Source organism: Colletotrichum lupini, chromosome 10 (genome assembly GCF_023278565.1).
Source record: "Colletotrichum lupini chromosome 10, complete sequence".
Taxonomy (NCBI): Eukaryota; Fungi; Ascomycota; class Sordariomycetes; order Glomerellales; family Glomerellaceae; genus Colletotrichum; species Colletotrichum lupini.
Genome location: NC_064673.1, coordinates 1459527 through 1483438, shown reverse-complemented (window position 1 = coordinate 1483438; position 23912 = coordinate 1459527). Strand labels below are relative to the sequence as shown.

The 23912-nt window shown below is 51.0% G+C and overlaps 7 protein-coding genes across 7 annotated transcripts; 3 read left to right on the top strand and 4 right to left on the bottom strand.

The window, feature by feature from the left end:
• Positions 1 to 1502: 1502 nt before the first annotated feature.
• CLUP02_17646 (uncharacterized protein) lies at positions 1503 to 3197 on the top strand (the record flags this gene model as incomplete). Its single annotated transcript, XM_049296554.1, has 4 exons — positions 1503 to 1513; positions 1650 to 1840; positions 1967 to 2265; positions 2634 to 3197. 4 exons carry the CDS (start codon positions 1503 to 1505, stop codon positions 3195 to 3197), a joined length of 1065 nt encoding a protein of 354 aa, XP_049137778.1.
• An 882-nt stretch (positions 3198 to 4079) lies between these two features.
• CLUP02_17645 (uncharacterized protein) lies at positions 4080 to 4391 on the top strand (the record flags this gene model as incomplete). Its single annotated transcript, XM_049296553.1, has 1 exon — positions 4080 to 4391. One exon carries the CDS (start codon positions 4080 to 4082, stop codon positions 4389 to 4391), a length of 312 nt encoding a protein of 103 aa, XP_049137777.1.
• On the bottom strand, positions 4329 to 5983 carry CLUP02_17644 (uncharacterized protein; the record flags this gene model as incomplete). Its single annotated transcript, XM_049296552.1, has 5 exons — positions 4329 to 4601; positions 4646 to 4726; positions 4823 to 4866; positions 4962 to 5093; positions 5158 to 5983. The coding sequence occupies 5 exons, from the start codon at positions 5981 to 5983 to the stop codon at positions 4329 to 4331; spliced, it is 1356 nt and encodes a 451-aa protein (XP_049137776.1).
• Positions 5984 to 8367: 2384 nt separating this feature from the next.
• On the top strand, positions 8368 to 10328 carry CLUP02_17643 (uncharacterized protein; the record flags this gene model as incomplete). Its single annotated transcript, XM_049296551.1, has 3 exons — positions 8368 to 8407; positions 8498 to 9081; positions 9135 to 10328. The coding sequence occupies 3 exons, from the start codon at positions 8368 to 8370 to the stop codon at positions 10326 to 10328; spliced, it is 1818 nt and encodes a 605-aa protein (XP_049137775.1).
• Positions 10329 to 11298: 970 nt separating this feature from the next.
• CLUP02_17642 (uncharacterized protein) lies at positions 11299 to 14496 on the bottom strand (the record flags this gene model as incomplete). The annotated part of the gene is made up of 1 exon (XM_049296550.1): positions 11299 to 14496. The coding sequence occupies one exon, from the start codon at positions 14494 to 14496 to the stop codon at positions 11299 to 11301; it is 3198 nt and encodes a 1065-aa protein (XP_049137774.1).
• Positions 14497 to 16591: 2095 nt separating this feature from the next.
• On the bottom strand, positions 16592 to 18172 carry CLUP02_17641 (uncharacterized protein; the record flags this gene model as incomplete). Its single annotated transcript, XM_049296549.1, has 1 exon — positions 16592 to 18172. One exon carries the CDS (start codon positions 18170 to 18172, stop codon positions 16592 to 16594), a length of 1581 nt encoding a protein of 526 aa, XP_049137773.1.
• A 2174-nt stretch (positions 18173 to 20346) lies between these two features.
• CLUP02_17640 (uncharacterized protein) lies at positions 20347 to 20709 on the bottom strand (the record flags this gene model as incomplete). The annotated part of the gene is made up of 1 exon (XM_049296548.1): positions 20347 to 20709. A coding segment is annotated over one exon (363 nt), but the record flags the coding sequence as incomplete, so codon positions are not given.
• Positions 20710 to 23912: the final 3203 nt, after the last annotated feature.

Sequence of the window (23912 nt, the reverse complement as noted above, 5' to 3'; positions counted from 1 at the left end):
TCTGCCTCTTTACCTGTAACTCCTCTTCCTCGATCCACCTTCTTTTTCGATATTGGAATCTTCTCTCCTTCTCTCTTCTTCCTTGCCTGCCTAGCTAGACTCCCTTCGTTTCCCTTATCCTTTTCTTGTCATTATCGTCAACTTTTTCTTCTCTACGCTATTCCTAGTGTTCCCACCCGTTCTCTGCCTCCGCCTTCGCGCCTTTGTCTCTGTTGGTGAACTTGGTGAAGCAAGCATCCCCCGGCAAGACCGACAAGAGACACACTCATAAATCTCTGTGTTCGTACCTACGCAGTATTCGCACTCCGTCCAGATAGGTACAGAGGGGGAATACACCACCACCACCACCACCACCACCACCATCACAATCGCTTCGCTGCAGCTCTTGCCTGCACCCAGTCTCTCGTTTCCCTCCCCGGCCCTTGCTTGCTTGGGTCTTGGGTCCTGGGTCTTACTCCCAGCTAGCTACCTCAAGGTGCTGTCGCTGCTAGCCTGCTGCATTTGCCCTGTTGCCGATGCCGTTGTAGCTGCAGATACCGGTTAATACCTTACGAATTGCATTCTGCTGCTTCTGCTGCTCGGCACCAACCACCAATTCCACCTCGCTCGCTCGCTCGCTTGTCCACTTTCTTCCCTGCTCTTGCGGCTTGTCTCCTTCCCTTCGCTTCCTTCCTCTTGGCGCCTGCTTCTTTTCTACCCGGGGCTGCCTGACCATCACCACTTCTCCAACATCACCCTCACTTCACCTCTTTCCTCCACACCTTCTCCTCCTTCCCTCCTCCTCACTCTCTTCCCCTCCTCTCCGCCATCCGGGCCACGACCACATCACAGCAAGGCCGACAACCTTCTGGACGACAAAGACAGCATCGGCCCTGCCTGATTGACAGACCCTGCGCATCCCTGACCCTCAGGCCACACCTTAATCGAGGGAACAAGGACGCTGTTCATTAATAAAAAGAGGGAGGACCATAATTATACTCGGACTCTTGCGCACCCGGTCGTCTCGTTGCTCTTGTCTCAAAAGGTCCCCAATTCTTATCCTCAATCATCGCGCTAGTTGTCTCTAGGGGCAATCATCTCAGTCACTGGTCCATCGGTGCTTGGCTACTCTCGGCTGCCAGTAATTATTCGCCGCGTTCACTCTTGGGTTTTCACATCCGAACCCTTTCGCCCTCTTTCCCCATTCACACTTGGCGCCAACAAATCTCGTACCAAACGCCACGGCCCGGCCTACTTACCTTCCCATTCTCTCTCTCCCACCTCCCGGCCTCAACCTCATTCGAGTCGGCACCTATTTTGCGGCTTTCACCCTTCCAGTTTCAAGCAACGATAGTCGATACTCGAAATTCGGACCAGCTGCGGACGACACTCAAGGTCATCATCAACGACTCCTGCGGTCTCCCGCTTGCCTGCGTGGTCGTGTAGGACAGGCACAGCATCTTACCTTTGGGAGCACCTTTTAACCTTTCCTCCCGCCGCCCACCGACCGATCCAGACGTCAGATGTCAGCCCCGTGAGCGTCTGACTCCAGCAAGTGTAAGTCCAGAGTCCTGAGAAGCCCAGCCATTGGTTACGAGCTTATTTTGTCAACCTAAAATTACTTCTTCCCCCTCAATCTAGAATGTCTATACTGACCGAAAATCTCTCAGTACAATTGTCTACCGGGACGGATCCATCATGACTTTCACCGAACGAACGACGAGATGCTTGGGCATCTTTGCCTTGGCGCTATCATCATGGGCGACAATGGCTCAGGCTGCGCCAGAACCCGAAATCCTCATGCCTCGACAATTGACGCAGAACCTCTGCTCTAATACGAACACGGCATCCATGAGCGCAAGTACGTTGGAGTCCTCCCAAGACATGACATGGCAACGCTACTTGAGGCTTTCAACATCCTCGGCCAGCTCTGCCCTTGCCTTCCTCTGCCCACGCGCATGCAATGGCTAATTCACATCTATAATAGATCTCAGCACATGGCAGACGAATGGACTATGCACCGACTTCTGTCGAGACAAGAACTACGCCTTTGCCATTGTCCAGTGGCAGTCCTGCTGGTGCTCTGATGTCGCGCCGGCCGCGTCCAGCGAAGCCGAAGTGAGCGACAAATGCAATGATATCTGTCCCGGCTACGACATCGAGCACTGCGGCTCAAGGCCCAACTACTACGGATACCTGACGCTGGCGAAGACTCCTACCAGCACCGCCGGCAGCGGAGGTGACAGCTCGTCATCGTCCAAGGCAGCAGCCAGCACTACTACACAAGTGAGTACAATCCCCTCAGCCATGTATCGTGAATTGCATGCGTGATTCTGCGTGATCTCCATACCCTACACGATCCCGAACCTCATCCCCAGACTCCATCGTCTCACCTCCACCACGTGTGATGCCTTGGCTTAATCGTCTGGAAACCAGGCCCCTCCGGCCCCGCCTGCAACAACCGTACAAGTCATCACAACAGTAAAAACTGAGACAATTCAGAACACAGTCACGCCCGATCCGGAAACGACGACTACGTCAACAACATCTGTATGCTCTCAAAAAGTCCCAACAACATGCCGTGCCCGTAAACCTGCATTTGACAAATGAGGGGGTGTGTCACTGACACGAGCAAACGCTGACTGAAAATCCAGACTTCGAGTAGTAGCAAACCGAGATCGACGGTTCAAACGGTGACAGCCGACGGAACCGTGAGGACCATCTTCGTTACGCCGACTGCCACGGGCACCGAGGGAGCAACGGGCGCCTCCGAACTGACGCCCGGCAGCCAATCGTCGTCGAATGGACCCAGCACCGGTGCTGTTGTTGGAATCGTGGTCGGTGTTATTGCCGCTGTTGTGGCCATTGCAGGACTGGGACTCTTCTTGTTCTTCAGACGTCGGAGACAGCAGCAAAACGAGAACGACAAGTACGACGAGCCTAGCCATCGTGGTAGTTCCGCCGGCATGACCGGCTCGCCACGAAACCCCGAAATGGTTGTCACTGTTGATGGAGGACGATGGGATCCCGACGCCTCAAGCGATCATCGCCGGAGCCGCCTTCTCGCTCATGACCCTCGCCTGGATCCTCTTCCGAGAGGCCTCTACGTGCACAACAAGAGTGCAGAGAGTATTAATACCCTACGCGACGACCAAGATTACTCCCGCAAGGTTCATCAACCAGTCTTGCGGGCGACCAATCCGGATCCTGACACTTGAAGGTCGATGGATTGATCGGGCGGACCAAGACAACGAGATGTCATACACTCGTTTACGACGTACACGAATTCGGTCCAGGTACCAATTTTCGGTCTTCGCATTGCGTTTTTGAGATACCAGGACGGCGTTTCCATTCATTTAACGACTCTGCATAGAAGGATTCTGGATTGGGTGGCCCTCGCGGCAACACCAGGCGTGATAAGGTTGATCAGTTAGGATCGACATTCGCCGCAGTACATTATGGGCATAAGGCCACTGAACACGAACACGAACACATCACATGGGCAACACGAACGCAGAGGACGACGGCTGCCATAATTTCAATTCTCTATCTCCCCTTTCAACTGGCGGTTTGGGAGTTGTCGACAGCCCAAAGGCGATCCTCCACATCGGCGGGGTTTCTTTACAAGGCAGAGCCAAGTGATCGTAGACGAAGAGCCCTGCCTTCCCAGTACGAGAGTCGGGCTACGATTCTTAGGGTATGACGATGGCGGCATTTGTACATACACGAGCGGGCCATGAGCCAACAGCGAAACGACTTGGACAAATTCACGATGGATGGATGGGTGAGATTGGTTACAAATGGTAGCAGTTTTGGCACCATTCCTCTTTCCATGGGCACACACTTGTGGGTGATGATGCATCCACGACACGTCATAGAGTGACCCGGGACTGTGGAGGCTGCACGAAGCTGGTCGAGCTGAGCCCAAGATGGAGGCCTCGCGTCGAGGTTACAGGCTGTGTAGCCCGTCACCGGATGTCTTGGGGGACCGAACAGCAGAGTGTGCACAATGGTCACTGGAGCGGAAGAAAAGTTCTGTAGCTAGTTGCGACAATCACAATATCAATCGAACGCGTACAAATGATGCATGTCTTCGCCATATGGTGTACAATGAGTATGTGATGATCATGAGTATCGCGTCAAGACAAACGCCGCAGTCTCGGGCAACGCTTCAAGAGTCCTTCTCGATGGGTCGGACCGGGGCCGGCGAGGAAAAGGCTCGGGGACTCGAGTGCGTATGTGTGTGCGTATCGGATACGGGAGTACGGGGGATGGACGTTGCAACGATGGACGGAGGCACATGTTGGATGAATCATAGATGGCACAGGGCACCAGGGGTTCAGACTCTTTTACTGCTTATGATTGTTCGCGTAGAGCCTTGCTGTTGCAAGGATTTTGTTTGTGCGTTGTGAGGAAACCTGAAAACTTGGAGTTGTGTACTTCGCACCTACTTGTAGTGTGGTAGAGAGAGGGAAGAAGATGGAGGGTCGGAAGAGGTACGGATAGGTCACGGCCGGGGAGGGGGGGGATGGGCGGAAGCAAGGCGCCGTCGATCGCAACTTTTCGATGTGGGGTGGGTTTTGTGCTCTGAGCCTCTGATGGAAATCTCGTAGACGGTAGCCCTGATGAAGATGCATGTTGGGTTTTTTGTTTACGGATACCTGACTCCAATGTATGTGTGTATGTGGGTGTGTAGGTGGTGGGTTGATGTCATTGGTGATTTGGCCGCAAGGGAAATTTTGAGCAGCTGGTGAGCGTGATTAGATGCTGCTGGTGTTTCATTCGATTTTTAGGGGGGTGTTTTTGGCGGAAAAGCTTAGCGTTTAGTTTTGGATGCGAGGACAAGGAGAGAGCGGATTTCGAAGGTGGGTAATATGATCTGATTATCTGGATTCGGGGTGTGGATGGAATGAATGGAGACAGAATGGATTACTGTTCCTACGGAGATTGTGGGTGTACATTTCACATGCCTAAGCAGCTACCATGTACGCCGACTCCCCCGACGGAGTTGACGATGGTAAAGTCCATTGTTCCATGTCCCCTTTTTCGCCGTAAGTTGCAGTTGGTAGTTAAGAGGGAGGTCGGTTGAGTGAACTTTCTTAGCAATGGGGGATCTGATGATTCCATGTGTTGTTGTGTTTGGGGGTTTGCCTCGTTACTAAGTCATTTTCCGTGTACAGTAGATCGTTCCCCTTTTCCTAGTATTGTTGATCGGAGGTTTGAGATGAGGCTCAATCAAGCCGGGCGGACTGGCGTCATGCGCAAAATAGTTTGGTATGCAGGATTCTTTTCGGAGCGGACTGGCAGCGCTAGGAGCCTTGGTGTCTTCTTGATCGGACGCGTTCCTCGGTGGACGGGGCTTCCAAGGAAGGAGGCGTCGATGGTGGCACCTCACCCCTATTTCACGACCAGAATCATCTACAATGCGTTTTTGAACCGCCCTGGGGGATCTGATGGCGGATTTGAGGCGTCCGTGTTTAAGTGGCATAAGCATACTTTCATCGACCGTGGGAGCCGTGAGGAGCGAGGGGAGGGATTGATGGATCGATGGGAGGCTGCATGTTTCGAAACAAAACCGAATTAGATGACGGGGGAGGGGGAGGTCATTTGGGGCTGAAAAGTAGTGAGGTTGTTGTTCGAGATGGGGGCGCGTTTTAGGGTGGTAGTACAAAGTCACAGCCGAAACTGAGTTTCGGAGGTGAGAGACATTGAATATGGGCAAGGTGAGATTGGAAGGGGCGAGTACATACCGAAACCAACAGAGGATGATGAACAGCACACGAATGATGAAGGGAAATACGCGGTCGGTTTTCCGTATACGAGTAATACGAATAGGTAATGTTGGTTTGACTCGTATTTCTGACAGAAGAGGAGCGCAAATGCCAAAATGAGATGGACCTGGAATTGGAGAAGCGAGGTACTGTCGACCGGGGCTGTATGGTATACGACGACCGCGCCTCAATTGTGGCTGACGATGTGGGAATAACCTCTTTCTGGTTGGCATGGACAGAGAGTATTTTTGAGATGGGAACTTGTACGGATATCAAGTTAGGGTATCCGTATGGTGTGCGGAAAGTGGGATGTCGTCGCGTCTCTAGGAACATAAAAAAGGAACATGGGGGCAGGCTTGGCACGTTGGCATTGACTTTTTCTGCTTCGTCGTCGTGGTCCCGGGGCCGCGGTAATTAATACATAGTATGAGTGAGGCAGAATCGCGATGATGAATAGGTGGTATCCCTGAGGAGATGGTGAATGTGCTTCTCTTTCTCACTAGTGTCTTTTTCGCGCATCGGGTTTTCCCCCGTTCTTTGGGAGGCCTGTGACGTCGCATCTGTCAGTCCGTCCGGTGTTCGTCTCATTGCGATGGGCCGTGTGTTTGATCAGCCGCCTGGCGGCGGCGAGGAGGAAGGGGGAGGGTTTTGCTGTGCAGGAGACTGAAAGATTGCTCGGACGAAAAGAATGACGTTGATTGAATGTGCTCGAGGTTGATCGAGGCCGAGTCCCTGCATCATCAAAAGATCAGTGCATGGCAGGCGAAATCCATCGTGCCGCTGTGCGTGCGCACCCGCTGCACATCCCATCCGCGGTGGTCATATCGGGGATTTTAAACAGCCAGTGAGAGTCGGTCTTGTTCCGCAATTCGTTCATAGCTTCGAGTCTTGGGTCGCAAAATAAGTAGGGATCAAATTTTTCTAATCTGCTCTCCTTCGTTTCCGAATTCTAAAACGCCGCGCGGGAGGGACAAGATTTGAGGAAGGGGCCCAGGGAAGGGGGAGGAGGGAGCCCGGCTGTTTGGTGTTGGATCCCTGTTCATAGCCCGTCGCAGTGCTCCGTACGGCGAGGGGAAAAAGATTGAAATAAGAGATGGTAATGAGATTGCCCCGTACGAGTGACGCGTTCACATTTGCCCATACGACGTACGAATAAATACTCTGATGATGTTGATTTCGCAACGGTGAGAGTGTGGCGTAGATGTACCCAGCATAAGGCAGACGATGCTGCAAATAGATGTCTCCGGTAACCGGCACTGATCATAGCAAGGCGGTGACGCTCTTTTGCATTGAGCATCCGATGTTGGTGGATTTGAACAATGATGCTGTTCCACGCGCGCCACGGCTGTGTACTGCGTACTTTGGTACGGCTGAGCAGCCCCAAAAGTCGAGACGAAAAAGGGCCATGTGAAGGGGAAACCCCTGAAGGGCGGCGCTGCGTTGTCCCGGAGGCGGGAGGGATCTCGCTGCTGACTGGATGCCGCCGTCGTCAGCGGCCCTGTAATCTTAGTGCGTCCGCTCCGTCGTCGACCCTTGGCACTCAGCCACTTGGCAAACGGCCCCAGACTCTTTCCATTGCCTTAGCACCCACTGGGCCGCTGCACCTTAGGTAATGCACCTCGAAGTACCCGGTACCCCTGGTCCCCTACTAAGTTACGGAGTACGTCCTACAGCTTGAGGAAGGAAGCATGCTCATTGCTTTGGTGCTTACCTCCTGAGTAACGGGTTGTATGTCTCTCGCCAATTTCCCCCCCTCCAAGTCTTGCGCTTTCGTCATTCTTCTTCCCTCCTTCCAAACCCTTCACCACAACGGCCGTCTCCTTGGTGCGCGTCTGTCTACTCTTCCGATTCTACCTTGCTCTTTTGTTTTTGCTCCTTGGCCGCGGGAATCCTCCATCGATTGACCGAAACTACCTTCTTCATACCACACTGTATTTTATTCAACGTCACACTCCCGATAACGAAGACCAAAACGATACCCCGAACCCCGACCAACGACGAAAAGGAAAATCCCCAGCTCTGTAATTGCGCGCGACGGACCGTTAATATTTCTGTGGAATCTTGCAAGAGGAGGATCGACGTGCGACTACATTACTGGGCGCGGACTGGGGAAAGACAATCCCTTCCGAACCACTCGGCCACGATCTTCTAGCACCCACAGAAACCCACAACACAACCATACTCGTCTCGTCTCAGAGGGAGAGACACGGCGCGAATTGAAGGGAGAAATTCACTCTGAACCGGTAGAATTATAACGAGGAAGCCATCCCGAAATACGACTCCGTCGTTTTGAATTCGAAATTCGACCTTTTCCTTCTCCTCTGCGAATCCGTTTGCGACCACGCGACCCGCCCCAAACGCAGTCCAGAGCCACCAGGCGACCAAGCTCTGCCAAGACCGGCACCCGCTCTGTTCCTGCAGCGCACCAGTCTTGGCACAACCATTAAACCCCAACCCACCGCCCTCATCCACACCGACATCGTCATCGTCTGCTCCGTTCCACGCCGCTTATAGTCCTCCCGTAACCCGCTGCCATAGTCTGCGGGCCTTCCGTTCCGTACACGATACGCCGTCCTCCGGAGGTCACCCCTCGGCACGGTGCTGAGCTGTCGTCGCCATGAATTTAACGTGTAATTCAACGCTCGAAGAGCTGAGGAGTATGTCACTCGACCCTGAAATCCCCTAGCCCAATCCCCGTGAGACATCCGCATCGTGCAAGAAAACTAACAAGCCCTCTTCTCTCTCAGTCCTCCCCGGCTCCGAGATCCTCATCGCTGGTCCCCTGACCTTCCACGACCTCGCCCTGATCATTGCCGGCTCCTGCACCATCATCGCAATATGCCTCTCCTTCTACCTCGTCTTCATGCACTCGATCAACTATACCAAGCCCCGCGAGCAGCGTCAGATCATCCGTATCCTCTTCATGGTCCCCGTCTACGCCGCCTCCTCATTCCTTCAACTCTGGTACTACTGGCACGCGGTCTACTTCCAGCTCATGAGCGACTGCTACGAGGCTTTCGCCATCGCATCCTTCTTCTCGCTCATGTGCCACTATCTCGCCCCGGATGTCCATACCCAGAAAGACTACTTCCGCAATCTTTACCCCATCAAGCCTTGGGTCTGGCCTCTCGATTGGTTTGCAAAGTGCTGTGGAGGACAGAGAGGACCCTGGCGCACGCCCAAAAGCGGCTTGACCTGGTTCAACGTCATCTGGATTGGTGTATATCACTACGTCTTTATCCGCGTCGCCATGACTGTCACGGCCGTCGTCACCCAATACTTCCACCGCTACTGCGAAAGCTCAAATAACCCAGTCTTTGCTCACATTTGGGTACGTTTTATTTGCCCCCTAGGCCATCTGGAATTCTTCACTAACAGAAACAGGTCATCTCGATCAACTGTGTGGCCGTCACTATTGCCATGTACTCCGTCATTCAGTTTTACGTCCAGATGAGAGAACCCCTCAAGGAGCATTCGCCCTTCCTCAAGGTCCTTGCCATCAAGCTTGTGGTCTTCTTCTCTTTCTGGCAGGTCACCTGCATTTCCCTCGCCACCTCGACGCTCGACCTTGTCCACCCGAACAAAGTACTGGCCTACCCGGACATCAAAGTCGGCATTCCTGCCCTTCTTCTGTGTTTCGAAATGGCACTATTCGCCCTCCTCCATCTTTGGGCCTTCCCTTACGCCCCTTATGTCCCGGGCGCCAAAACCACATACTACCCGTCCGCGGACTCTCGAGATAGCCACGCTCCTCTCCGCGAAAACGTCCATACGGCCCCCGCCGGCGGATGGATGGGTCTAAAGGCTGTCGGAGACGCCCTTAACCTGTGGGACTTTGTTAAGGCCTTTGGTCGCGGTATGCGCTGGCTGCTCTGCGGTGTCAAGCGCCGCCACGAGGACCCTAGCTACAAGACCGCAGCCAGCCTCGACATGGACGACCTCGACAAGGGCGGAGACACGGGGTACCATCCCGCCGGTGTCAAGAGCACCAATCACCTTCCAATCGCCACCGAATTCCGCCGCAGCACATACCTGCAACCCTCGCGACCACCTCCACGACCCCAGCGCCCTGGTAACGAGAGCGACAGCCTCATCGCCCACGCCCAACCGAATCCCTCGCAGATGTCTCCGCCACGTCGTCCCGCGCGCCCGGTGTCCCCCTTGTCGCCCATGTCGCCAATTTCGCCCTACCAGGACCAGAGCTTCCAACAGCAGACGGGCATGACGCCAGTACACTCGGCACACCCGGGGCCCAGCAACGGCGAATGGGGGAGAACGGGGCCGGCAGCACCAGCAAATCTGGGTGTCGCAGGTCCCCGCGACTTGACGCAGCAAAGGGTAGGAGAAGCGCTGTGGGGACCACCACAAAGCCCAGCAGCCGCCTCCATCATGCCAGAGAGTCCCGTTCTCGGATCGCCGATGAACGGCGCCTACGGACATCCGGCCCTTCAGCAACAGGCGTACCAGCAACAAGCATACCAGAACCAGGCGTTTGGCAGTCAGCAACAACCGCATGCCAATCACCCGTACGGCAACCAGACGCACGAACAGCAGCCGGGGCCTGGTCAGGCTTTCTAGGCCGAGCCATGTATATAAGATTTTTTTTCTTGAACAAAAAGTCACAGATCGCGACGGTTCACATGTTGGATAATAGTCAGCGGTCTAAGAGAAACTGCTGGAACCCTTTCACGACTATAAGGTTTGAGGGGATTAGTTGGGTCTTTTTTGGGGGTTTTCAAGGTGGGAGGCAATGCATAGGAAAAATCGGCGTTTATTTGTTTTTCTTTACGAGATACCACATCATTTAGCTAGGTGGGAATGAACATACGCATTTACAAACAATCTTGAATGGTCCTGGCGCCGTCGACTTGGCTATGAAATCTCTACCGTGATTGATGCTCGTTGGCTAAAGCACTGATGTATCCACACGCTTTGAACGTAAAAGTATTCACACGCTTGCCCAGTTTTCTACATGCGAGATCCAAAAGTCGATTTGGTTTGTAACGTAAGCGACAGTAGATACGCCTTCACATTCGCCGTGGTAAACTAAACACAAGATACAACAAATTTGCCTCTCCCCTCCAATAAAATATCCCATGATTTGTCCGTCCCTCAAAATCCAGATCCCCGTCACGCCGAACGGGAAGAGGCCAAAAGACTCCCAGATGTTTCCATTGTATACACTGTTTGAACCCCCCCCCCCCCTTCTTCCCATCTCACACACACGCACACATACACAGGTCAGATGACCGGGGGCCCCCCCTTCCCCCTCCTAGATTCCTTGGAACGAACGGCGGTTGATATCCAGCAAAAACCCAAAACGCCTCGAGAAACTCCCAACGCAGATACGCTTTAGACCGGCGGGACAAAAAAAGACAAAGGCCCCCGACTGATTCACGACCAACAGAGAGCCCCCCTATGGTCCGTCTAATCAGACATCGGAAGTACCAGATCCAGACTCCGCCAACGCAGCAGCAGCAGGTCCGACGGCAGAAAACGAGTCAAACAGGGTAAAGCCCCCACGTCCTTTGTGATCATCACCCGGCGCCTAGCCGAGCGACGGACTGGTCTCCCTGCTCCTCGACTCGAAGCTCTCCACCATCTCGAGCACCCTCGTCCTCGGCCTCGCCACGCTCACGACCTCGGCCGTACGAAGCGTCAGCGACGGCCGGGGCTCCGCAGAGTCTTCCCGGCTCGGCAGCGGGTGGTCGTGACCATGAGATGACTCCCCAGAGTCGTCCTTTGGCGGGGGGAGGTGGAGTAACCTCCGTCCGCGCACCGGCGACCCCGTGCTCGGCGACTCGGGTCTGCGCGCATACACGCCCCTATTCCGGGATCCCAGGTCATCTTCGTCATCGTCGTCGAGAGCAATCTCCTTGCCCTTGCCCTTATCCCTATACTCCTCCGCGAGAGCCCTCTTCTCCAGATCCGCCCCGTCGAGCCCCTCCATCTCGTCCTTATCCGGGTCCACGAGGATCGCCTCCTCCTCCTTTTCAATCTCGGCGTTGACGACCCGCAGCCGCTCCTTGGGCACCGTGAACATGACCTGCACCAGCCGCTGCTCAATCGCCTTTTCGATATCCCACTCGTCGAGCGACTTCTGGTCAATGTCCCAGTCGTGCCGGCCCTGCTTCCTGCGCAGGAGCTCGGCGCCCCCGATCCCGGATAGCCCGACCAGCCGCGGCTCGTAGTCCGAGCTGACTTGGTCGAGGGATAACCGCCTCGGGCTCTCGTGATCGCTCGAGTCGGACGAGTTGTTGTTGACGCCGCTGCTGAAGACGCGCCGGAGACTGCCGAGCCACCCGAGTGATCGACGGGGCTTGTGCTTGCTGGGGCTGCTGGGGATGTGTACAAAGTCCTCTTCGTCGTCGTCGTGCTCGTTGCGTGGTCGCTGGCCTTGGAGGAGCAGCGAGGGACCCTCGGCTTGCAGGGCGTTGAAGGTTGTCTTGGCGGTGGAGTATGTGTGCCCGCTGCTGCTTGACGACGAAGAGGTGCCAACCCGGTTATCGGTGATGATGGTCAGGTTATTCGGTCCTGTACTATTTCGTCTCGCAGACGCCGAGCGCGTGGGTACGCTGATGGCACTCCGCGCCGACTCGGAGACGTTGCTGGCCGTCCGCTCGTCATCTGCCATGGACCGCGCCGAACGCATAGACGCGCGCCGTGTTGGGGAGACGCGGCTATTGCGGCGCGAGGGCATTCGAGCCAGGAGGGCTTCTGTAGCGTCAATATCCGACTGCCAGTCTTGCACCTCAGTGTTGCGGCGCAGGAGGGCCTCTGGACTGGGCGTCATGGAGTTGCGGTTGCCGGGGGTCAAGATCGGGACGGAACCCGTCGGCGTCATGAACGGGTCGGCGTGTCCCGGTGTGGTAGGTGTCGCGGGCTCCTGATCCTTCCTTCTGTTGATGTGCTCGGGGTCGTCTTCATCAGCTTCGTAGATTGGGTGGATGTGGCCTGGCGTGGTGAGATTCGCTGCTGGTTGGTATGCGCCTCTTGCCGCGCGAGGTATGGGTTTGCGCGGAATGAGCAAACCGGGCGGCTGTTGATATACACCTTGGTTGTTGCCCGGACCATGGCCTGTCCTTAACGATTCGTAGCCGAGCGATCTGTCGATCGTCTCGTAAGGATCGTGACCTCCCGTGTACCAAGAATGGCTCGTCCAGGGGTATGCCGATCCGCCATCCCGCTCCATCATGTCGTCTTCTGGATGCAGAAATCGTGTCGCATCTTGCGCTAGAGACCTCACCGTCTCCTCTCTCATCTCCTTCTTCTTCCTCAAATGTCTCTTGTAACAATAGTAAACCAAAAAGGCGCCGAGAACTGCGGCAAGCCCAACGCCGAGGCCGACACCCAGTCCAATCTTCTTGATGTTGTCGTTTCCGGTGGAGCTATTGGATCCACTCGACGATGTCGCATGATTTGGGTTCGTGTAGCTCGAACTCCATGCCATAGAAGTCATGTTCAGAAACCTAAGCCCGGTCCCGCTTGACTGTCTCTTCGCCTTGGATCCTGAAGTCGTGATTTCGTATCCTCCGTAAACCATCATTACATTGCCAGGCAAAATCGCTGCCCCGTGGCCATATACGCCACCATCCGGTTGCTGAGATGGAATCGACCACGTCCAGTCTCCGTACGTATCACCCATCTTGAGAAGCGCAAGCTGCGGAGAAGCAGCTTGAGATACACTGCCAACCCAGCCGCCAAGAATAATGAGCGCAGTTCCATCTTCGTTCAGCACCGCTGTGTGCCCGGACCGGCTCTCCACCTGCGTCGCCGCGCGCTTCTCGACGTTCTTGACCGCGAGCTCGCTGCTTCCGACGCGCGTGGCGCTGACTGTCGCAAAGTTCCACGACTCCTCTGGCAGGTTCCAAATGGCGGCGGAGCTCATGTTGATAAAGGCCTGCTGGGTGTGGCCGCCGAGCAAAACGTAGCGGTTCTGTTGCGTGACGATGCCGGACCGGTTTGAGATTGACGGGCTCAGGGGCGTGAAGGAGAACCCCGCCTCGGCGTAGGCGGGACCCTTGCCAGAGATGAAGCTGGCTGAGTACCCCGAAGCCACAGAGTCTGAAGGAGCCACTCTCAACATGGCTTTCGTATATGTCCCGTTTCCTTGCCACGTAGATTCGTCCGTTGTCGGCGCCAGACATATGCCGCCGAATGAGTACAGTACAGGTTCGGACATGCTCGGCGCGAGGGTCGACGAGAAGCTGATACCTGCACCAAGGCCATACGGACCTGCGTCCGAGTCCGCGCTGCTAGGTAGTGTTGCTGAAGTCTTATACCAGGATCCTGAAGAGCTCGAAGACCCTGATGCCGCCCCTGGAGTATATGTCCAGATATCGTAGCCCTCCGCCGTCTGGCAATCCCCCGCCTGAACCACAATAGTCCCATTGTCCGCCATAGTGGGGAGGAAAGCCGTCGTCTTGGTCGCATCGTCAAGGAACGGCAAGCTCGTCGATATCGTCTGCAGGCTGGCAGCGCCGTCGACGGTGGCAGAGGCATTCACCGACAGGAGCTCGACGCCGGAACTACCCTGGTGAAAGATGTATGCGAGGCCATGGTTGCTGTTATTGCCTGATGATCCCGGCAAGGCGGAGGAGAGCAAGATTGTCGTCGGAACGTATGGGAACGTTTGTTGCGCCGAGACCAGGGAAGTGAAGAGCAGCGCCGCGGCGGCGAAGGTCGTCGTCTTGCGGATAGCTGCTTCTGGCCCCGACAAGGCCCACCGGCCGGCCGTTGCGGTCATGATCGTTCCGTAAAGGATCGTCGTCCGCGGTCCGGTTTTGTGTATTCGTATACGCCAACCGCTGAGCGGTGGTCAATTCATGTTCTTTTGCCCCCCTCTCTTCTGCGCACTCTGGTTGATCGTCGTTGTCCTCTCAAATGTTGATGCGATGTGAAGTCGGGAAGAGATCCTGGTTCTAGAACGGATGATTCCTCAGTAGGCCGGCATTCCCTCTTTTCTTCTTCCTTCGTCACTCCTTCTCGCTTCGACACTCTCAACTAGCTAGCCGGGTCGGAAAATGGGCCTTGAGGAATACGTCGACGAACCGAAAAAAAAGTGATAGGCAGGGAAAGAATAGAGGAAGGAAAAGCACGGGGCATGCGGGAAAGAGGAGGCCAGAGCTGGGTCAGGATGACCAGAGATGGAGAAAGACGAACACCCCGGACAAGGGCGATGGGAATTAATCTGGATGACGAGCAAATCGAGGGGTTGGGGTGTGGCCTGGTTTGCGGATGCGGATGCAGTTTGGACAAGGGTAGGTTTCTGTACACTAAGGGAGAAGGACAAAAAAGCAAGATGTCAACAAATCGAACGGTTTCGATGTGCAGGGGGGCAACGGAGGAGGGGTCGTTTTGGCGGCGCGCCGCGGCGGTTGACTGGCACCGGTGGGAGGGAGACGAAGGCTGAAAGGCAGCGAGCCGTGTGAGCGAGTCGCCTACAAGACCCGAACGAACGTCTATCAAAGGGCCGCGCACTTGGGAAATCCGAGAGCCAAGGATGAGCGGGAAAAGAGGGGTTGGTTAGGAAGCCTAGAACCAAGTCTTCAATCTGCGCCGCAGGCTTAGCACCGATGGATGATAGGCAGATGGGCCAATTAGTGTCCGCGGTATGGCATCATGAGGAACCCGCGGGCAGGTCGGCTCCGATCGAGGATGCTAGACCGGTCAAGGGTTGCCTGCAAGTAGGAAGTGTGCTGGGTGCGTGAGTGAGTGCGTGTGAGTGTTTCCAAGCTTTGGAGGGTTTTGTTTTGGCGGCGGCAGCGCAGACTGTCAGACCGTCGTCTGGGGCAACGCCCCGCTGGGTGGGAGGGTCTCGGCTACGGCGGACCCCTGCTGACTGATGTGCGCCATCCCCAATCGGGACTAGAGGTATTGTACATCCCTGCTGCCGTTCTTTGTTCGACGGGGGGGCCATCGGTGATTCGCGAACGACCGACGGACGGTTTTATCTCTCGAGTGTCTGTTTCAATCTTTCTGTCGATGCTCGGTGGAACTATTGTCACTTGCAGCAATATGGCCACATGAGTCCGGTCTCAATGGAAAAGTTAATAAATCACATGTTCAACGTGACAATGCGAATAAGTGGTTGTATGAATCATGCAAGGGTCCCCCTTACGTGCGTCCATCTGTCTTACATTGCCTCATCAACCAGGCTAAGGTAACTCATCTGAAGCTACACTACCGCAAAAACATAAGACATCTCCGTCCAACCTCCAGCCTCCAGATTGCGCGACTTTTGCATCTCGGTCCTATCTCCGCGTCACCTAGACACTCAACTTGGTGACAACATTATCTGCCTCTCATTACATCTGGAGGTCCTGCGTATACTTACCTTCCCTCAGTATCACTATCACTACTAATGCTTCTGCTGCCACTGCTTCTGCCGCTCTTTTTAGCTGAGCTTCCATGACTATCCCTACTGCTGCTCAAAATATTTGACAACTCTATATCTGAAGTACTTGATCTTCCCTTCGCATCACCATTGCTCATGCTGCTCTTCTAGGTTGAGTTTTCATAGCTATATTTATTTCACAAGAAAATTCATTTTGCTTAAAGAGACGTTCTCAAAGCGTTGGCTCTCCCAAAATCCAACCAGCTCTGGTCAACTTAAGAGAAATCAGGCCTAAAGTATCGTTGGTACCTTACCTACCTTGGTGAAAAACAAAAAAGGGTTCTCATTCATGTGGCAACTGGCGGACCTTTGAGTAACATGATACTCATCGAGGTCACCTTACCTCTGCATCACCACTTATTCAAGAAAGCACCATCTATCAAACTCCATACTTGTACAACCCCGTCCATGTATTCATCTACACACTTTACCACCCAAACATCAGTCAAACCACATCTTCCTCAGCCGCCTCGCCACCCGCATCAGCAGTAACCTCCTCCTCCTCCTCACTCAACTCCAACAAATCATCAAACAACCCCGCAAACTGATTCGGCAACTTATCCCTCACCTCCCTCACCATATTCAACAGCCCCGTAATCTCATCCGTCTTGTCCTTGACGTCCCTCTGCAAGATCGACACCGCCCTCTCCAACATCCTCGGCCCCTCCGCCACCTCGGACCGCCCGTAGTACTTCTCAAACTGCTCGTTCATGAATCTCGCCTTGTCGAGCTCCGTCGCCAACATCTCATTGTGCTCCTTCATCGCCTCGCCCGCACTGGTCAACCGGTGATTCTGAATCCCCATCCGCGTCGCCTCGTCCAGCTGGCTCTTGTACTTGCTCTCCCAGTCCGACACCCGCGCAGGCCACTTCGGCGCCACCACCGACACCACCGTCGGCGTCACCTCCAGCCGCCGCGTCTGCTGCACGGCAGGGTGCTCCCCGTGCGCCGGCAGCACGAAGATGGTGCTCTTGCTCCCCTTGCCCGCCAGCCTGTAATACCTCGTCTTGACGTCGTAGAACACCAGCCCGCGGGCGTAGAGATCCCCGCCTCGCTGCTCGTTCCACATGCGCTCCCCGTGCGTCCCGTTCGCCGCCCACGCCTCCCTCTTCTGCTCAATCTGCGCCTCCTGCCTGTCCAGCACGCGGTGCAAAAATTCAAACACGTCGTCGCCCGCGTTGGCGAGGATCCACTTGTCCTGCGGATACGCCACCTCGCGGCCCGAGGCGGCGTCCGGCCCCATCCTCGAGAGCATCTGCATCGGCACGGCGGCCTCGCCCGCGGTGACGTCGAGCGCGTTGGCGTAGCCGAGCTCGAGGTCGTGCATGCGCGCCACGAGGTGCTGGGTGTAGAGGAGCCACTGGCCGAGGAGGCTATTGCGCACGGCGGCCATCTCGTCCGAGTCGCGGTGCTCGTTGGTCGGGAGGAGGGAGAGGAGGCCGCCCGTGGCGCCGTACTCGTGGTCCAGCATCTCGAGACACTCGTTTGCGTGGGAGGCCAGAGCGGTGTGCGTGGCGTAGGGGCGGGGTTTGGTCCGCTTGTCCTCGTCTTCGTTGAATTCGTGAAGGGGGCAGTGGTGGACGGTGCCCTGGGTGTCGGACTCGTGCTGGATCAGGTTCATGAGGTCGGTCAGGGGCTTGTTGTGCCACTCGTCTTCGTTTGTGTATGGTTTCTGCAAGTCGTTGAGCCAGTCAAAGGCCTCGTTGTCTCTAAACGACTTTTGGATGCGGCCCTCGTTGTTGTTCTCATTGTCCACCTCGGCGTACTGAGATGTCGGCGCGAGCTGGGCAATCAGGATGGTCAGCGCTTGCGCGTGTTGCTTGAGGGCGAGCAGCGTAGGCGCGTGTCCATGTGTTGAGAGATAGCTGCAGTTGACGTGACCCAGAAGTTCGGTATCCATCTCGGCATATGGACCGTTTGGAGCGTCTTCATTCCCGCCACCTAGGCAAAGGATCTCCTCAATGTAGCGAGACTGGTAGGCGTCGGCATATGGTGTCTTTGGCAGGCGAGCTTGGAAGGAGGCCATGATGAGAAGTTTGGTCAAGTGTAAATCTCAAGAGAAACTCCGGTGTGCAGTGGGAAAGCCAGCTGATGAGATGAAAGGTTGAACAACGTGACGATACCGGTAAAGGCCATCTTTGAGGCAATGAGTTATTATCAATGCTGTCGATTGGACGGAATGGGCTTTTCATAGTGGTGGCACCTGATGGAATTTTTGGAACAAAGAGACTATGGAGGGGTTTCCAATGGCAAGCTCAACATTGATCAGACAAACAATAGCTGCGCTTGGTTTTCATGTTGGTCTAAGTCGGGAACAATGATAGCTCTCATTCATGGCATATGAATGCGACTTTCCTTCATTGTCAGAGTATGGAGGTGATGTCTTGTCTGAGACGACAGCCTTTATCATCCTCTAATCTAGGGGAAGGCGGCATCCTTCCTTTGTCCCAAGATCGTCACTTGTCTACAATGTCTGAGCAAGGATGAGCAACAAGGACTGAGAAAATGAACCATGAAACATCAACCGACTTCGTTGAAAGGCCAGGCAACAACACCTAGACAATGACATCTTGGAGCAACGTGACCATCGTCCTGCAGATCGAGATGCCCAAATGTTGGCGCCCTTAGGCACATGCATATTTTAAGATTCAGTAGCAAGGCATGTAATGTACTCTTGCTCCGGAAAGACAAGCCTCGTCACTTCAGCAATATGGGAAAGTGTATTTTAGATCAGACCACATATCTGAAAGTGTCGGAGGGATCGGAACTGTAAAGCCATGTGCAGTCCACGGCCTCTGGATAGCTTCGTTCAGGCAGCACTAGCTGGACCGGCTCTAAGCGTAGTCATGAGTCTAAAAACCAGGCAGAAGTTCGTCTTATCCGGTCATCGGCAAGTGTGCTTGCTTTCCTGCTGCTTAGCAGTATCGCCAATGGTAGTTTATCGGGCGTAGTCCCGAACGGAGCCTTCAAATAGAGTTTAGAACGGCCGCCTAGGTTGGCGTTTCCCATTTCTCAACGGAGAGGTCCGGAATTGAGGCGAAGTCGCCCGGGATGTTTGATGAAGGGGTCGAGTGCGGTATGGGGGCCTGGGCCGGTCGAAATGCGGCCGGTCAGCTTGCGGGTGCGCACGTGGGAAGCGAACCTGCAAGAGGTGCAGTAATGTCCAGCTATGCAGGCTGATGAGTTGTAAACATGCAGATGATGCTGAGGACTGCAGATTGCCCTGATCGGGCTGATCACTCTTCGGCCAGGGACGATGCCGCATTGTTGGCGGCATTGCCTACCTGTCATCGGCGTCGTGGCATTCCAGAATGCGCGTCCTTGGCCGTTTGGCGCGCAAGCTGGAAACAAATAAAGATGTCTCGGAACGGTGCAACCGGCAGTAGGCCGTGTTTAGAGGGCCACGGGCGGCTACTGTCGTCAAACGTTGTACAGAGTACGGAGTACAGTGTGCGTAGATATAACGTTACAGTAGTGGCTGGTGGATTGTCTTGGTTCTCAGGCGGTGCGGCTTTGTCTCTCGTGGTGTTGTGGCTCACCGGCCCTGGGCTCGACTGGCCGCTGGTCCACCATGAGCGTTTCTCCCGGAGACACAATTTCCTTCGTCAGCCGAGCAGGTGTTCTAGAGGAGATGGTCTGTCGATGGTACCTAGCATGGGGACGGGTGTCAAACTGTGGAGGATTTGAGATTTTCTGGTAGAGTAGCGCCGATGTAGGTTGATAGGACGTCCGGATGCGGTTTGGGGTGGGCGACCATCGGCGCTAGGGAAGAAAACATGGGTGGGCGTCCAGCGAAGCGTTCCAGAGCAGGAAATTGGCAGCATTCGTCGAGACTCGAGAGACGGTAAGTGGCACAGATCCCATCATTCATCCTTCGTCTCGGTGCCCCGACTTCCAAGACCACCGGTGCGTTGGGTCACAGAGCTATAGCGATTTGGAGGTGCGCGAATACCAAAGTCCATGCGGGCATGGCATTTTCGATGACGCCTACGAAGGGCTGCCCAGCCGGCCGGTGTGTAAACCGTCTATTCTGGGGTATCTTGAGGGCTGTCATGTTATCGACGTTTTCGAACGGGATGCGCAAGAGCCGCGCGGAAGTGGATGCTGGATTGTGCGTAGCTTGTCGATAGCATGGACAAACATGAGGGCATTGCGTCAGTGGGCAGGCGGAATTGGGGTATTTTCTGGTAGGTACGTCGCTCACTCGGCCGAGGAAGCCAAGCCAAGCACGTTGATGTCACTCGGTAGGTTTGGTGCCGGGTGGCTGCCGTTACTCGTGCCGCTCGCCGTGTCGCCGGGTAAAAAAAAAAAAAGCTTCAAACGTTGGAAAGGGCCAAGAACTTTCGTCGAAGAATTGGCGGTGGTCGGGGAAGACGCCGTGAAGGATGATAAAATGGAGGTCTTAATATTCAAGAGTTGGCCGTCTGAAGGCCAGTTTGATGGGGTTTGATGTGGCACCGCCCGCAGCAATTGGCCGTAGACCCTGTAAAACCGCGACGAGCCCTGCAGCGGGAAGGATAAAAGTCGAGATTTTAAGTGGTGAAAACCGGGAATCTCAGCCAGCTACGGCAGACTGCAAGAGGCACTCCGCCAAAACCGTTCTTTCTAATAGACCTATAGCTACCGTAAATTTTAGGTATTAATAGCGCGACTTTCTTATACGTATAAATGAATATTATAATAAATCCCGTATATTATTATAAGGAATTGCTTATGACCATAGGCAGTAGTGGTCACGTAAGGGCGGTTATGCCGCCTAGCGAAAGTGGGGTAACTAGGGGGCATATCCTCCTTACTAATTTCTATTACTAATTAATTTCCCTTTCCTTTTAACTAACTTAATATTCCTTAAGTAAGGTAAGTAATCCGCTTATACCCCTATAGTTACTTATTAGTAATTATATTTTACTTTATTATATTTTATACCCTTTTTTACTTTACTTTTATTATTATTACTTAATTATATACGCAATTATAAGTATAATATTCGCAATTTACTAATTAGAAATATTAATTAGGTATAATTAGGCAGTTTTATACGTAATGACTAGTGTAATTTTTACTAATTAATAATTATGCTTCTTTTTAGGCTAATATATACGTAATTATAAGTACAATTACGCGTATATACCTATTTATAATTTAATTCTTTTTATTTACTTTTTTTTTTTAGTATTAACTATTTACGTATATATATTAATAATTTTATATAAAATACTCCCTTTCCTAATAATTATATATGCCGTATAATACTTATAATAAGCGCTTAATATAGCATTCTAGCTTATATCGAAAGTATATAGCTCCCGATAGTCCCTATATACTAACCTACGTAGTACCCTAACGACCTTATGTCCTATAAAATAACCTCTTACTTCCTTACTAATATATATACTTCTATATAATAGCTTCTTTATTATACGGATTCTTATATTATTTATAGGCTCTTTATCTTCCTTTTTAAAGACTTTCTACTAGATTTATAACCTTAGTATTATATAAGTTAGTATATACTACCCTATACTATTTAATATTACTATATTAACCCGTATAATTTAGCCCTAGCGTTAAATTAAGCTTAACCCTAAGATTACTAAAAATAGCCGTTATATACCCCTAGATATTGCTATAACTCGTACTTAGGCTACTAATATTATCTAAATAACTATATATAGCGATACTAAGACTAGTGCTAAGTTGTGCGCTTATTATAAGGCTAGTAAAAGTATTTTTACTAATTACGTTACTTTTATAAATAAGGGCTACTCTAGTTATAACTATATATTTACTATATACGAGTATATACTCGTTACGCCTCCTATTATTATTCGTACGTTACACTATACTATTTTATATCTATTTATAGTTTATTAATAGTTCGTACTAGCTCGTAATACGCTTACTAAGGTCGTTAAGTACGGTTATAACTATAAGGGCCGTAGTAAAATCTATATTAGCGCTTTACTTAAGTTTTTAGGTACTATTCTCGCTATATACCTCTATATAATAGTAGAAGCCCTTAAATAAGTAGCTAAGTAGGCTAAAAATAATAAAGAGAGTATATATAATAGTATATAAGATTATAAAGAGCGTTATTAACTTATATAAACTCTAAGTAAAGAGTAATTAATTTAATATTCTTATATAGCATAGTATAAGAGTTTATATAGGTATATATTAGGATATAGTATAGTTAGGCTTAATACCCGGGTAGTAAGGCCCTTACGGAGTCGTAAGGTACTTATTAACTATAAGCTAGAGTATACGCACTTAGTTTAGCCCGTAAGAAGTTATAACTAACTATATAAAGGCTCCCCCTAAAGTTTAACGTTTCTAATAAAATTATAAAACTTTTATTTATTATATATTATTATTATGTACTTTTCTATCCTTTTTAGTATTATAGATCCTTATAAGCGTCTATATTTCTATATATATACTTATAAGACTTTATAAATAAAAGGATACCCCTATATATTATTATAATTATATATAAATATTTACCCCTTACTTAAAATTTCTTTTTTAGTTTCTTACTTTATATATTATTACTTTCTTAAAATAGTATGACTGCGTATTAATCTTTTATTATATTAAATAATAATTATTATAAAGTTAGAGAGTAATTAGACCTATAATATAATTATTATATATATTTTTATAGTTTTTAGTACTAAAATTATAAAGCGAACTTTCGAACGTTAATTTACGAAATAGGACTTACGACGAGAAGAGCGTACGGTCTTTTTTAAGGATCTATTAATTCGTATCTAAGAATTATTTTTCTAATAATATTTAAATAATAAAAATATTCTTTTTTAACTCTAGTCTAAAGGATTTATAATTACGATTATAAGATTATTAACACTTCGTTAATAGAATTAGCTTTAGTAACGATAAATACTAAAATAGCTCGTAATTATATAATAACGATTAAAAAAGTTCTTTTTTAATATACTAGAAGTTACTTACCGTACTAAAGGGTATAATAAAAAATATTTTTATATATAAGTTTGCTAATAAGCTTATATTATTAACTAAGATGAACTATACCTTATATATCATAAAACCTTTCTATAACAAGTTTAAAATCGGTTAAGTAAAATAAAGTATTATTATAAAGGATTTACGACTCCTAAACTAAATTATATTTAATTTTATAAGAGATTAGGCTATAAGTACTTAACTAGCGAGGCTATAATATAAGTATAAGTATATTATAAGACTAAAGCTTATAGAGTCCTTTATAAGGGCTCTATTTTTTAAAAAGTTCTTTTATAATAAGATCCGTATACTAGTCGCTAAGTTATTAGCGTTTTATTACCGGCCGTATCCCGAATTTATTATAATTATTCCCTCCTTACGTAACTTTAGTCCCTAAAGTTATTACGTAATATCTTTTTTTAATATTAATAATAAAACTATTAATATCGTTATTTATAATAAATTCCGTAAAGCGTTAATAATATCCTTTCTTATTTAGGAATAAGGCATTGCTCCTATTTCCTTATTTAACGGATACCTTATTATTATTATTTAGTAATAGCGCGCCGACTAGTTACTAAGTTAGTAATATATATTCGTAGTAAAATATTCTAATTATTATAATATATAAGAGCCCGCCTAACCTCGTAGTTATTATTATTACTAAGCTATTAAGTATAATAAAAGATTTTTCCCTCGTTACTAGTCGCGTGTTTACTTTTTCTTTTCTCCTTCTATTTAATAACCGTTTTACGAATTCTTTCTTATATAACTATACTTTT